General features: G+C 44.7%; 2 protein-coding genes across 2 annotated transcripts in view; both read left to right on the top strand.

The window, feature by feature from the left end:
* The first annotated feature begins 4,056 nt into the window (after positions 1-4,056).
* RNF135 (ring finger protein 135) lies at positions 4,057-14,991 on the top strand. Its single transcript, XM_040455268.1, has 5 exons — positions 4,057-4,160; positions 5,569-5,712; positions 9,057-9,177; positions 13,016-13,105; positions 13,920-14,991. Exons 1-5 carry the CDS (start codon positions 4,143-4,145, stop codon positions 14,447-14,449), a joined length of 903 nt encoding a protein of 300 aa, XP_040311202.1. The 5' UTR covers positions 4,057-4,142; the 3' UTR covers positions 14,450-14,991.
* The window catches only part of RHOT1 (ras homolog family member T1), a 78,054-nt gene continuing 76,610 nt past the window's right edge, over positions 13,985-15,428 (top strand). The window contains exon 1 of the mRNA XM_040455258.1: positions 13,985-14,037. The gene's annotated coding sequence lies outside the window, so the exon portion shown is untranslated. The remainder of the gene's footprint in view (positions 14,038-15,428) is intronic.

Below are 15,428 nucleotides of genomic sequence, written 5' to 3'. Positions count from 1 at the left end.
AGGGAGGCGGCCCCGCGCCGCCGTCGCGCCCCTCGGCCCCGCGCGCCTGCCCGCGGCCCCCCGCTCTCCCCCCTGCCCCGGCCCGCCTGCTCTCACCCTGGGCCCTCCCGCTCTCGGGGCAGTTCGGACAAGCATACGCACGCTGGGAAAAAGCCGCCTCCTGACAGCCCGGCCGCTCTAGCTACTCCTCAGCACGTTGCCACTTCTTTCCAGTCTTTCCGCAGTCTGTCTCTTTGAACATTTTTATACGGGGTAAGATATAGCCCAAGACCGGTCCGCTTAACCATTTTTTAAAAATGTACAGTTCAGTGGCGTTAGTGATATCCACAGTGATGGGCAACTATCACTTTCTGTTTCCAGAATGTCAGCACCACAAACACTCTTGCACCCCTTAAGCAGTAACTTCTCATTCCATCTCCCTGCAGTTCCTGGTAACGTCTGGTCTGTTTTTTGTCTCTATCATTTGCCTACTCTAGGTATTTCATATACGTGGGATCGTGTAATATTTGTCCCCTTGTGTCTGGCTCCTTCCACTTCCCGTAGTGTTTTCAGGGTTCCTTCATGTTGTAGCGTGCACCTGAATCTTACTCCTTTTTGTGGCTGAATAATATTCCATTGCGTGTATGTACCACATTTTGTTTATCCATTTGTACACGGATGGCCGTTTGGATTGTTTCTACCTTCTGATTATTGTGAGTCGTGATGCACTGAACATTGGTGTCCAAGTAACCCAGCCCTTCTTCTCCGTTCTTTTGGGTAAATACCTAGGAGTGGACTTGCGGGTTTGTGCGGGAATTCTGTTGAACTTACTGAGGAACACAGCCAAACCATTTTCTACAGCAGCAACAACATTTTACATTCCATTGGCAACATCCTGATGTTTCCACATCCTTGCCAACGTTTGTTGGCAAAATAACAACATTTGTTATTTTTCATTTTATTTTTATTCCCCTCTCCCTCCTGCCACTTTGTTTTTAGTATACCTTTCCCGTGAGGCATGAAGTCCTAGTGGGATCTGCATTTCCCGAATGATTAATGATGTTGACTGATCATCTTTTCATGGGCTTATTGCTAATTTATGTATCTTCGTTGGAGAAATGTTTATTCAGGTCCTTTGACTTTTTTTTTTTTTTTTTTTTTTAATTGGGTTGTCTTTGGGCGCCTGGGTGGCTCAGTCAGTTAAGCGCTGGACTCGGTTAAAGCTCACATCAAGATCTCACAGTTTGTGAGTTCAAGCCTGGGGTCGGGCTCTGTGCTTACAGCTTGGGATTCTTTTTCTCTCCCTCTTTCTCTGCCTCTCCCCTGTTCACACACACACACTCTGTCTCAAAATAAATAAATAACTTAAAAAAAATTGGGTTGTCTTTTTCTTGTGGAGTGTTAGCAATTCTTTATAAATTCTGGATATTAAGCCCTTATCAGGTATATGACTTGCAAATATATTCCCCCATCTCGTGGGTTGCCTTTTTATTTTCTTGCTAATGTCCCTTGATGCACAAACGTTTTAAGTTTTGCTGATGTCCAGTGTATCTATTTCTTCTTTTATTGTTCTTGTTTCTGGTGTCGTATCTAAATGCACCACCAAATTCTGAGTTAACGAAGATTTATCCCCGTATATTCTCCTGAGAGTTTTATGGTAATAAGGCTTGTTTTGAGGTTGCCGACCCATTTTGAGTTCGTCTTTCTATATGGCATGAGGTAGGGGTCCAACTTTATTCTGTTGCATGTGAAAATCTAGCTGTCCCAATACCGTTTGTTGAAGAAAGTGTTTTTCTCCATTGAGTGAACTTGGAACCCTCATAAAAAATCAGTTGGCCATAGATGAATGGGTTTATTGCTAGACTCCTAATTCTAGTCCATTGGGTTTTTTTGGGGGGCAGGGGAATCTCTCCCTATGTCAATACCACATTGTTTTGATTAATATAGTTTTGTAATAAAATTTGAAATCAGGAAGTGTAAGTCTGTCTGACCCTGTTCTTTTTCAAGATTGTTCCGGCTCTCCCTGCAATTCCATATGAATTTGAAAATTGATGTTATCATTCTGCAAACAAGGCTGTTGGAATTTTGAGAGGGATTGTGTAGGTCACTTTGAGTATGACATCTTTAACAATATTAAGTCTTTTTCCAAAAACATGGAATGTGTTTCCATTTATTTAGGTCTTCTTAACTTTCTTTCAGTGTTACTCTGTAGTTTTCAAAAATAGAAGTTATTTCATCTCCTTGGTTAAATATATTCCTAGGTATTTTCATCCTTTTAGATACTGTTATACATGCAGTTGGGTTCTTAATTTCTTTTTTTGATTGCTCACTGCAGGGGTATAAAAACACTATTTTTTGTGTGCTGATCTTGCACCTTTCAACGTTGCTGAATTCATTTACTAGCTCTAGTAGCTTCCTTGTGTATTCTTGAGGATTTTATTTATAAGATCATGTCATGTGGGTAGAGAGCATCTTTTCTTCTTTTCCAGTTGGGATGCCTTTTGTGTGTGTGTGGTTTTTTTTTAATGTTTATTTATTTTTGAGAGAGAGTGAGCGAGCACACAGGTGCACGCACAGGGGAGTGGCAGAGAGAGAGGGAGACAGAGAATCCCAAGCAGGCTCTGCACTGTCAGCTCACAGCTAGACATGGGGCTCAACCTCAAGAACTGTGAGATCACGACCTGAGCCGAAATCAAGAGCCAGATGCTTAACCCACTGAGCCACCCAGGCACCCGATAGGTGCCTTTTATTTCTTGTCTAGTTGCTCCGGCTAAAATTTCCAGTACAATGTCAGGTATCAGAGGTGCAATCAAGCATGCTTGTTTTGTTCCCGCTCTTAGAGCCTTAGTGCCGCTCTTAGTCTTTCACCATTGAGTGTGATGTTAGTTGTGGATTTCTCATAAATTCCCTTTATTATGTTGAGGAATTTCCTTTCTATTCCTGGTTTTCTGAGTGTTTTACTTTTTTTTTTTTTTAATGTTTATTTAGTTTTGAGAGAGAGAGTGCAGGCAGGGGAGGGGCCGAGAGAGGGAGACACAGAATCCGAAGCAGGCTCCAGGCTCTGAGCTGTCAGCGCAGAGCCCGACGCGGGGCTCGAACTCATGAACTGTGAGATCATGACCTGAGCTGAAGTCAGACGCTTAACCAACTGAGCCACCCAGGCACCCCTTCTGAGTGTTTTAATCATGAAAGTGTGTTGGATTTTGTCAAATGCCTTTTCTGCATCAAATGAAAAGATTATGTGGTTTTTATCCCTTCATTCTATTAATGTGGTATATCACACTGGTTGTTTTTCTTAAGTTGTACCACTTTGCACTCCTGGGATAAATTCCACTTGATCGTGGTGTATTATCCTTTTAATACGCCACTGGACTTAGTTTGCTAGTATTTTGTTAAGGGCTATTGGTCTGTGATTTTCTTGTGATGTGTTTGTCTAGCTTTGGCAACAGGGTCATGCTGGCCTCACTGAGGAGTTAGGAAGCGTTCCTTCCTCTTCTATGTTTTGGAAAACTTTGAGAAGGACTCTTGTTAATTCTTCTTTAAGCATTTGGTAGAATTCACCAGTGAAGCCATCTGGTCCTAGATTTTTCTTTGTTGGGATTTTGATTACTGATTCAATCTCTTTATTTGTTATACCTCTGTTGACATTTTTCTGTTTATTTTTAAGTCAGTTTAGGTAATTTGTGTTTCTAGGAGTTTATCCATTTCATATAAGTTATCTAATTTGTTGGCGTAATAAGTTCATAATATTCTCTTAAATTTTATTCTGTAAGGTCAGTAGTAATGTCTCCACTTTGCTTTCTTTCTGATTTTGGTCATTTATGTTTCCTCTTTCTTTTTCTTTATCAGTCTAGCTAAAGATTAGTCAGTTTGTTGATTTTTTTCAAAGAACCAACTTTTGTTTCATTCATATCTCTATTGGTTTTACATTCTCCATTTTATTTATCTCCCATAATCTTTATTATTTCCTTCCTTCTGTTAGCTTTGGGTTTGGTTTGCCCTTTTTTTCCCTTGGTTCCTCAAGGTATAAATAAATGTAAGTGATTGATTTGAGATCCTTCTTCTTTTTTAATGCAGGAATTTACAGTTATAAATTTCCCTCTGAGCCTTTTCCAGAGTTCTGACATAATTGGTTTTGACAGTGTCTGTTCTGTGATGTTTCTATGTGGAGGGAACACAAGGTATATTTATATTTATATTTATATTTATATTTATATTTATATTTATATTTATATTTATATTTATATTTATATTTTTATATGTTTATTTATATGTTTATTTATTTTGAGAGAGAGAAAGCATTTGAGTGGAGAGGGACAGAGAGAGAGGGAGAGAGAATCCCAAGCAGGCTCTGTGCTGTCAGTGCAGAGTCTGACGTGGGGCTCAATCTCATGACCGTGAGATCATGACCTGAGCTGAAGTAAAGAATTGGACACTTAACTGACTGAGCCACCCAGGTGCCCCAGAGGGATGTCAGGCTTCTTGGAGATGCAGAAGGTCCTGGGTTAATTTCAGATTTTGAGGTTCCAACATGATTTAGAAAAGAAACGTATCAGAACAAAGTTATAAAAACTGGTTTATTGACAGTTGGATGATAAACACTGTGTATTTCTGTGACTTGACATAGGACCCCTTGTGGAGGGAATGCAATTCCATACTTCATCCTTTGAAGTCTGAGCCCATCCTGCCTCTGATGAGGGCCCCCAGGTCTTGAGGTTGTTGCAAAATGTTGACTGCAGAACTTACTTCCACTCCCAGCAAATCAAGGTCTTTAAGTGGGGTTGTTTAGCGCTCTAGTTTGAATGTTGCCTTAAATGTATAGGGCGTCAGGGGTGCCTGGGTGGCTCAGTGAGTTAAGTGTCTGACTTCGGCTCAAATCATGATATCACGGTTCATGGGTTCAATCCCCACGTCGGGCTCTGCACTGACAGCTTGGAGCCTGGAGCCTGCTTCAGATTCTATGTCTCCCTCTCTCTCTGCCCCTCCCTTGCTTGTGCTCTGTCTCTCTCTCTCTCAAAAGTAAATAAACATTAAAAACTTTTAAAAATGTATAGGACATCAATAACCAAACAAAAGGAGCTTACATCTGTGCATCACTTGAAAGTTTCCTCAATCCCTGCACAATGATCAGTTAGGTTGAGTCTCTGCACTGTTTAAGAGGAGAAGGAGGAAGGGTCACTTTTACTTTGAAAGGAGTGGTAAGGACACAGGATGATTCTGGTGACACTGGACCTTAAACCTCTCTAGTTTGATTCCTTCCACTGCCCCTCTCACCTTGCTGGCTGCACCCACCCTGCCAAATCTCCAGGCTCTCCATTTCCTCTCTGACCTCCTCTGCAGAATGACCCCTCTCGTCCCTTCACGCTTCACTCTCACCACCCCCCACCCCACTCCTGTGGATGGTCTCTGTTTCCCTGTTATGGCCGCCAAATGATCAGTAGGCACGCAAAAGGTCTAGGAAGTGTACCTCCTTGTTCTCTGGACATCTTCGTCACCTACTTGCCTGCTTCCTTTATCCGGTGTTTACAACTTCCCTGTCTGGAGCTGCTTCCTGGGTCCAGCTTTGTGTTCTTCTTTGTTCTTTTAAAGGCGGCGGCACAAAAGAGCATCACAGAAGCTGGGCATGAGCTGGAAGAGTTGGTGGAACAGCTTGTAGATCTTGTCAGGAGTCTTCAGAGTCAGACACACCTCCCGGAGCCCGGACCAGACAATGAAGGGAGCACCCGGAGCTTGGTAGGCACCCAGCCAGGAGGGGGAAAGGGTGTGCTGGGGGCGGAGCTAGGGACAGCTTCCAATTGGAGCAACATGAACGTGTTTGGAAGTTGAAGGATGCAGTAAGTCTTCATCTGTTACCATTTTCCTACTGTCACACATGTTTGAGCAGAAGCGTAGAATGCTGGAGGCGCGGCGGGGGAGCTTCTGGTGGGTCAGGTGCCATCCTTAGCCCTGTACCTAACCAGCTCTGAGATCCCCAGTGACCTCTGTGCAAATCCTGCAGATAGTCTCGTCCTCATCTTCACTGACCTTTCAGCAGCCTTTGGCCACACCTTCATTCCTGAAGCTTCCTCAGCTTCTAGGACAGGATTGTTCTGACCTTCTCCTGTTTTCCTCTGGCTGGCGTCTTCTGCGTCTGTCTTGCAGGCTCACTCTCTTTTCCTCTCCTCAGCAATGAAGTGCCCAGATTCCTCAAGGCTGACTTGTACATCGCTTTTTCTTCCCCCTGCGTGGTCTTTCCCACACCATGGCTTTAATTACCACCCTGTGAACACCGTAGCTCGAGCCTGGACCTTTCTCTGAGCTTTGGTCTGGTATCTTCCTTCTCACCTTTTCCTCTTGGTATCTCAAAGGTACACCGTACTTAAAGTGCCCCAAACTGGGGTGCCTGGGTGGCTCAGTTGGTTAAGCACAGCACAGAGCCTGCTTCAGATCCTCTGTCTGCTTCTCTCTCTCTGCCCCTCCCCGCTTCAAAAATAAATAAATAAACTTATAAAAAAAATGTCCCAAACTGTTTCCATCTCAATGACTGGGCCTGTTATATCCTTCTAAGTGCACAAGCCAGAAACCTGGGAATCCTGTCACCCTTTCCCTCACCAGCCTAAACATCCCTAGAATCTGTTGACTACTCTTGAGCTTTCTGGAGACATCTCTGATCAAAGCCTCTGATCATTTCTTGCCTGGATTGCCGCAATAATTAATTACTCCACTCTGTTCGCACTGGTCTGCTCTCCTCATGGTCCTCTCAAACACAAATCTGATTTACAACATCTCCAGCGCCATCTGTTTGTGGGGGATTAAGACTCAAATCCCAGCAGTCCTCACAGAACCAACAGGGCCCTGTGGGACTCCTGCCCTTGTCTGCCTCTCCTGTCTCCTTCCTTCTGGGTCCCCTCACCCTCCTCACCCTGGGGCTCTTCAAGCTGCAGCCACCGTGGCCCACATCAGTACCTCCAGGGTGTCGTGCTTCTTCCCACCAGCAGGGTGCGCTCCATGGAATGTTCTTCTTTCATCCTGCCACCTAGGTAATGCCTGCTCATCCTTCAGACCCAGCTAGATCATCACTTTCCGGGAGAAACCTTCACTGATTTCCTCGAACAAGTCTCCCTATTAGAGAGGCCCTTATGACTTCATTTGTAACAGTTATCACAAGTTGGAACTTGATAATGATTGGTGCCATAATTTATTCCTGTCTGTTCTCCCTCTTCCCCTACCCTGGACTCTAAGCTTCATTAGGGTAGAGACCTTGATGGCTTTTGTTCTTTTGTTCACTCTTGTATCCCCAGGCCTACCACACTGCTGGACACATATTTAGGTGTTCAACAAATGCTCATTGAAGGAGTGAATACACAGGTCTTCAGGGATGCAAGGTGTTGGGGGGAGAAAAGCCTGAGGGTCTGACTTTCCCCCTTGGCATTGCTGCTGGCTTGTATTCTGACCTTGGGCAAAAAGAGCTCTGGTATAAAAAAGTGCTCAAGTAGGGGCGCCTGGGTGGCTCAGTTGGTTAAGCATCTGACTTCAGCTCAGGTCATGATCTCGTGGTTCATGGGCTCAAGCCCTTCATTGGACTCTTTGTTGACAGCCCGGAGCCTGGAACCTGCTTCAGATTCTGTGTCTCCCTCTTTCTCTGCCACTCCCCTGCTAATGCTCTGTCTCTGTCTCTCTCTCTCTCTCTCTGTCTCTCTCTCAAAAAAATAAATAAACATTAAAAAAAAGTGCTCAAGTGATGGGAAAATGCAGGTCGATAAAATTCACTGTGGCAATTTAGTTCACCTCCATGAGGTGTAACTGTAACTTCTTTTTGTATTTATTATTATTATTATTTCTAATTTTATTTTTTAAATTTACATCCAAATTAGTTAGCATATAGTGAAACAATGATTTCAGGAGTAGATTCCTTAATGCCCCTTATCCATTTAGCCCATCCCCCCTCCCACAACGCCTCCTGTAACCCTCAGTTTGTTCTCCATATTTATGAGTCTCTTCTGTTTTGTCCCCCTCCCTGTTTTTATATTATTTTCGATTTCTTTCCCTTATGTTCATCTGTTCTATATCTTAAAGGCCTCATATGAGTGATGTAACTTCTTTTTTTAAATGGGAATAGCAAACCCACCTTGGAAGGTTGTTTTAAAAATTAGAAGTAAGCCGTGGAAAGTACTCAGTCCATTGGGCCTGCTACTTTATGAGTGGTAAGAAGAGTGGGATATGCAAATAGGATATGCAAAGTTGGGAAGGAAAGTCAGGGACCAAAGGTGGGAAGGTGGGAGCAAATGGGAGGCTGTGTTGGGGAATGACAGGTTAAAGACAATCAGGGAGCATAGGCTAGAGGCCTGAGAGATCTGGGAGGACCTGGATGGCGGCAACATGTCTATGCTGGCTCTTGAGAAGAGAGATAACATAATGGTAGCCTCTTGGAGAAGATTATTCTGGCCTCTGAAGCTTATCTTGGTGACTATCTGTATTATTTATTTTGTAAAGCCCCTATAGGATGGGCTTACAAATTTTAATACTTTTTTTGGTATTACTTAAGAAATCCATGTTTATTGTAGAAAATACTAGAAAATACACAAGCAGTTTAAAGAAAGCAAATGAGGGGCGCCTGGGTGGTTCAGTCGATTAAGCGTCCGACTTCTGCTCAGGTCATGATCTCGTGGTTCGTGAGTTTGAGTCCCGTGTCAGGGTCTGTGCTGATGGCTCAGAGCCTAGAGCCTGTTTCAGATTCTATTTCTCCCTCTCTGTTTGCTTCTCCCCTATTCTTGCTCTCTCTCTCTCTCTCTCTCTCAAAAATAAATAAACATTAAAAAAATTTTTTTTAAAACAAAGAAAATGAACATCACCAATAACCCCACCACCCAGAAATAACCACTCTTTAATATTTTTGCTGCCCTTTGTATTCTTCCAGATTCCTTTCAAGGCATGTGGTCTGAGGGCCTAATTATGTTTTGAAAAATTTGTGAGGGGGCACATAGAGAATTAGAGATGGCAGAATCAGAATATGCTATTTGATGCATACCTTAAGAGACTTGAATTAATTAATTTATTTTGGATGATTCATCAATAGTCTTTCCTTGGTTTCTTCAAAGCTCGTGACTCCCCACACACCCGAGAGAAAACTGAGAGACATTCTGCATGACTTAGAAGAAATCCGGGAAAAATTACGGGAAAACTTGACATGGAAAGAGGCCCTTGAAGAACAACCACTGGGTAAGGTGATTTTATTTTGTGGAGTATTAAATATGGAAGTTGGGGGAAATGACAGAGTGTTCCAGGGCTTTGTTTTTGGGGGATAGGATCCCAGAGCCCAGCTGTGTTATTCCTGTGGTGCTGTAAATGAGGAAAGAGTGGGCTGAGGTGTTTTTGTGGCTGGATATGTTTTTTGGATATCACTGGTGGTATGATGTAACACAGGCCTTTAAAAAATAGAAACTCATTTTCTGAGACCTATACATCCAGAACCTAGACCTGATTTTGCTAGCTTACTGCTCATCTGTGTAATCTACCTGAGGAGATTCAGAAATAGGCTGTTTTTTGGGGGGTCTGGGTGGGTCAGTCGTTTGAGTGACCAACTCTTGGTTTCAGCTCAGGTCATGCTGTCGCGGTTTCGTGAGTTCGAGCCCCACATCGGCTCCAAGCTGGCAGTGCAGAGCCTACTTGGGATTCTCTGTCTCTCTGCCCCTCCTCTACTTGTGCTGTTTCTGTCTCTCTCACAATAAATAAACTTTTTTAAAAAATTAAAAAAAGGAAATAGGCTGCTTTTTATGTTTAACTATTAAATATCTTTGATAACAAAGCATATGATTTTGTAAATCGTCCTTGATAAGTTCTATTAGCATATCATCTCTGGCAAGCGTGCTAATAATAAACAGTAAAAACATAGAAAGGAACCTTTCTGTTTGACTTTGTACATTCTCTGTCGTAACCCTAGTCATGACTGAAGAACTGTTAGTTGATGCCTGTCCCTTAGACATTAGCTCTGGGCTCCCTCTCTTCTGCCTCCTGGTCTGGCCACTGCCAGCTTTATATGCTTTAGGAACATGTCTCTTATAACGACTTTTATATTCAAATGATCTTGCTCTGCTTAAAAAGTTATTTAAAAAAATTAAAAAAAATTTTTTTAATGTTTATTTTTGAGAGACACAGAGAGACAGAGTGTGAGTGGGGGAGGGGCAGAGAGAGAGAGAAAGACCCAGAAATCTGAAGAGGCTCCAGGCTCTGAGCTGTGAGCACAGAGCCGGATGTGGGGCTCGAACTCACAAGCCTTGAGATCATGACCTGAGCTGAAGTCAGACGCTTAACCGACTGAGCCACCCATGTGTCCCTAAAAAATTTTTTTTAAATGTTTACTTATTTTTGAGAGAGAGAGAGAGCATAAGTGGGTGAGGGGCAGAGAGAGAGGGAGACACATAATCCGAAGCAGGCTCCAGGCTCTGAGCTGTCAGCACAGGGCCCAATGTGGGGCTTGAACCCACAAACCACGAGATCATGACCTGAGCCAAAGTCGGAAGCTTAACCTACTGAGCTACCCAGGCGCTCCAGAAAGTTATTTTGTATTTAGGTGGAGAAACATCCCTTGGGAGAAGTTTCTCAAGGGAACCAGTTAGAGCACACTTTATTAGTTGCTCCAAAAATTATCTGAGAAATAAGTGTCCACTTGGCTCCTGTGCACCCCTAAGTTTAGATTAGGTTCCTTAATGATCTTATTTACTTACATAAATTTAAAATCAGAATTTTAGTAGTACCGGGCTGGCTCAGTCGGTGGAGCATGTGACTCTTGATCTTGGGGTTGTGAGTTCAAGGCCAATGTTGGGTGTAGAGATTACTTAAAAATAAAATCTTAAAGTTATTAATTAATTAAAATGTTTAAATTTTGATGTTAAATTTAAAATTTTTAATTCAGCAATCAAAACAATATAAAAGCACACAGTGAAGGTCTCTTTCCCACCCTTGCCCAATTTGCCCATTGCAGTTTCAGTTAACTGCTTGTAGTAGTTTCTTGAGTGCCCATTCAGAATTTACTTACACAAAGTACCATTTTAAAGCACTTATGGCATTCGGTGGGGAGGTCATGGATATTCTGGGTGTCAGAGTGATGCCCTGAAACTGTATTAGCTAATTTATTTGATACATATGCATCTAACCCTTCCCATGTGCCTGGTACTATGCTTGGTGCTTAGAACATAAAGATGAACAAGGTCTCTACCAGTGTTAGAAATAAGTCCAGCATCCCAATCAATGGAGGGACACGGAGACTCGGAGCATGGTGAAGCCAGGCTTTAATCAATGTTCTTACAAGAGCAGGTGTCTGATGGACAGGCACACTCAGGGCAGTTACAGCAGACAATGTATCTCCTGACGTGCAGGTCCCTCCCCTGATTCCTCAGCACTCATTGGCTGAGTACTACAGAGGTTACAGCCTTACCCAGATGGCGCCTGTGCCCATGTCAGGCAAAAAGTAGTCTGATTGGAACAAATGTACATTCCCTGAGGTGACGCAGAGACTTTCAGTCCCTCCTCCCTTTGTTCTTTGGTGCATGCTCATTGCAAAGCCTGCGAAAATAAGCCCATGAAATGGAGAGGGGAAGAAGAACCAGGACGTGAAGCGTCTAAGGGTTTGGGACTCCATGGTGTGTGGGGGGGGGGGGCGGGGGGGATGGGGAGGGAGGTCATACATATTTCCAATAGGTTGTAAACCTATTTTATTTTATTTTTTTTTTAATTTTTTTTTCAACGTTTTTTATTTATTTTTGGGACAGAGAGAGACAGAGCATGAACGGGGGAGGGGCTGAGAGAGAGGGAGACACAGAATCGGAAACAGGCTCCAGGCTCCGAGCCATCAGCCCAGAGCCCGACGCGGGGCTCGAACTCACGGACCGCGAGATCGTGACCTGGCTGAAGTCGGACGCTTAACCGACTGCACCACCCAGGCGCCCCTTGTAAACCTATTTTAATGAGACAGCACAGCTTTTATTTGGTGTTTCTGAAAATGAATCATCTCCCTTACTTCTCACACCAGCAAGGAGCTTAAATCTTACCAGGGAAACAGGCAGTAAAAAAAGCTCACCGTGAGAACATGGGGCTGAACATAAGGATGTGGGAAACATGGGGTGCCTGGGTGGCTCAGTCGGTTAAGCATCCAACTTCAGCTCAGGTCATGATCTCACAGTCTGTGAGTTCGAGCCTGGCGTCGGGCTCTGTGCTGACAGCTCAGAGCCTAGAGCCTGCTTCTGATTCTGTGTCTCTCTTTCTCTCTGCCCCTCCCCTGCTTGTGCTCTGTCTCTCTCTCTCTCTCAAAAATAAATAAACATTGAAAAAAGATTTTTTTTTTAATGATTTGGGAAACAAAGGTAACTTACAGCCCACTGACAAGTCCTTGAAACAAGCATAGTGACCTTCCTCTGGGAGTTCAGCTGCCTCCATGCTGACACTTTGCTAGGGGCAAAAGGCAGTCTTAGCTTAACATTATCCCAACCCTCCAGGAGCCTATCAGTCTACTTTAACATATGGGACATTTAACATTCCTTTGGAAACCTCCTTTATCTCTGTCCCCCCAATTATATGTTAGCAGTCATCCTCCAAGCATAAGGAGCATGATATACATCTGAAGGGTTTCATGACTGAGGTTTTATTAGACAGTAATAAATGACTTTTTCCTAACAACAGCTAGCCCCCTCAAGGTCCTGCAAACCTTGCTTCCAAAATTCCTTAGAGACTTACTCTATCCCTGACCCCCTCCCAGCTTGAAGGTATATAGTCGGCCACCCCTCACAACCCACGTACAGCTCTTTCTGCCCACGGGTCCTGTCCCCGAGCTTTAATGAAACTACCTTTTTGCACTGGAAATGTCTCAAGAATTCTTTCTTGACCGTTCGCTCTGAACCCCACCATTTCCACATCAATACCTGAGCTGGATGTCCTGTCTGATTCAAGTCTGACACTACAAAAAAGCTGTGTGCCCTGATCACAATGTTTGAATACTTCTATTTGCCTTTTTTTTTTTTTTTTGATAAGACTTTTTCCCCTTCCCAATGTTTTGATTCCTTAGTGGAACTCCAAGAAGGTCCATCTTCCTCTGCATGCCCGCTGCCTGACCACAGTCACCCTGCCCCCATGAGGACCTCCCGGTTTGCTCAGTGTAAGTATGTAGTCTGCTTAAAACCTGGTTTTGGCCTGGGGCGCCTGGGTGGCTTGGTCAGTGGAGTGTCCAACCCTGACCTGATTTTGGCTCAGGTCACAATCCCAGGGTTGTGGGATCGAGCCCCGTGTTCTGTGTTGGGCTCTGTGCCCAGAGTGGAGCCTGCTTAGGATTCTCTCTCTCTCCACCCCTCTCCCCTACTTGGGCTCCCTCCCTCTCTTTCAAAAAAGAATTAAGCAACACAAAACAAAACAAAACAAAACAAAAAACAAAACAAAACAAAACAAAACAAAAGAAAACAAAACTTGGGGGTCTGCCAGTCCACCTCCCAGCTGCTGGGCCTGTTTTTGGCTCAAAGGGGAGCTGATTACAAAGACAAAAGGGATGAAGACTCCCAAATTCCGGCTAAAGTGGGGAAATAAAAGTTAAGATGGGAAGGGGGGATTGTTACTAGAACCATGATAGAAGACTGCAAATTGACGTACCAGTTTTAATGCCAGTGTAAGTAAACTTTATCACACTCAAAGATACAAAGCCTCTGGGTGGCTCAGTCGGTTGGGCATCCAACTTCGGCTCAGGTCATGATCTCGCCGTTCTGGAGTTCGAGCCCCACGTTGGGCTTTGTGCTGACAGCTCAGACCCTGGAGCCTGCTTCTGATTCTGTGTCTCCTCCTCTCTCTCTGCCCCTTCCCAAATCACACTTTGTCTCTTTCTCTCTCTCTCTTTCTTAAAAATAAATAAAGAAAAAAAAAGCTACAAAGCTATATTTTGCTCTTAGGGTGAGAGCTAATCATATCCTTGTTCTTTTCCTCAGGGGCCATCAGTCCGACCTTTGACCTTCGGAGCCACTGCTGTAGTCTGGAGGTGTCTGAGGACTGCCGGGTGGTGACTGTATCTCGCTGCCCGCAGACCCATCTCTGGAGTCACGAGAGGTTTGTGACCTGCCAGGTCTTATGTTCCCAGGCCTTTTCTTCAGGGCAGCAGTACTGGGAAGTAGACACTCAGCACTGCAACAACTGGGCAGTTGGGGTGGCCTCCTGGGGAATGAGGCGCAACCAGACCCTGGGAAGGACCGAAGACTCCTGGTGTGTAGAGTGGAAGGGGACTGGCCAGCTGTCTGCATGGCACATGGTCAAGGAAACCATCCTGGGCTCTGACAGACCTAAGGTGGTGGGCATCTGGCTGGACCTGGAAGAGGGCAAACTTGCCTTCTACTCGGTGGCCAATCAGGAGACACTTCTGTACGAGTGCCCCGTCTCTGCCTCCTCCCCTCTGCACCCTGCCTTCTGGCTGTATGGCTTAAATCCTGGAAATGCTCTGACTATAAGGCCAGTAAAGGTGTAAAGGTTCCCTGGGTCTTAAAACATGGTGATCTCCCGGTTTCTCCCTCTGATTTCAAGCAGCTGGCAACTTCCCAAAGATCCCACTTCCAGAGTTAATGGGTGAGTAGAAAAGGGCTAACTGTAGGCTTGGGACATTGAAACTGCACATTCCCCAGAAAGCATTGACCCTTGACTGGCTCCTGGGAGGTAACCCCTAAGCCCTTGGGATATCCTTCTGATAAGAGTGTCTGTTTACCTGAGGGCCTCGGGCCAGGAGCTATCACCTTGACCTCTGGAGGGGCTGGAGACTCTGCCTGGGTGCCTGACCCCAGTAAAAGCCCTGGGCTCCAAGGCTGGGGTGAGCTTCCCTGGTTAGCAATACCCTTTGTACATTGCCACACACTGTCGCTAACTGTCACTAGGAGAATTAACCTTGTCCTTGTGACTCCGCAGGGAGAGGATAGTTGATCTCTTGGCTCCTGCCCTGTGTGCTGTGCCTTTTACTACTGCTGATTTTAATCTGTATCCTTTCACTGTAATAAATTGTAACCAAGACTACAGTCACTTTGCTGAGTTCTCTGGGTGCTTCTAGTGAATCACTGAACCTGAGAGTGGTTTGAGGGACCCCCAAACTCAGGGCAGATTATCAGTTGCTGTGTAATACCATGGCCACGAATGCAGTGGTTTTAAACAACACACAGCACCTCACAGTTTCTGTGAGGAGTGAGGCACAGTTTCTGTGCCAGGAGTCAGGGCACCGTTGAGACAAGGCCTCTGCTTGGGGGGGGGTCTCACAAGCTGCAGTCAAGGTGTGACCCAGCACTGTGGTGTCATCTGAGGCTCAAATGGGGAAGGATCTCCTTCCAGACTCACATGGTGGTTGGTAATATTCAGTTCCTCTTGGGTTGTCAGACTGAGGTCCTCAGTTTCTTGCTGGCTGTTGGCTGGGGACCACCCTCAGTTCCTCACCCCATGGGCCTCTGCAGTGTACCCCTCACGTC

Source organism: Herpailurus yagouaroundi, unplaced genomic scaffold (assembly GCF_014898765.1).
Source record: "Herpailurus yagouaroundi ecotype Mexico unplaced genomic scaffold, PumYag 215, whole genome shotgun sequence".
Lineage (NCBI taxonomy): Eukaryota > Metazoa > Chordata > Mammalia > Carnivora > Felidae > Herpailurus > Herpailurus yagouaroundi.
Note: the sequence above shows the minus strand (reverse complement) of the source record. Positions and strands in the feature narration are given on the sequence as shown.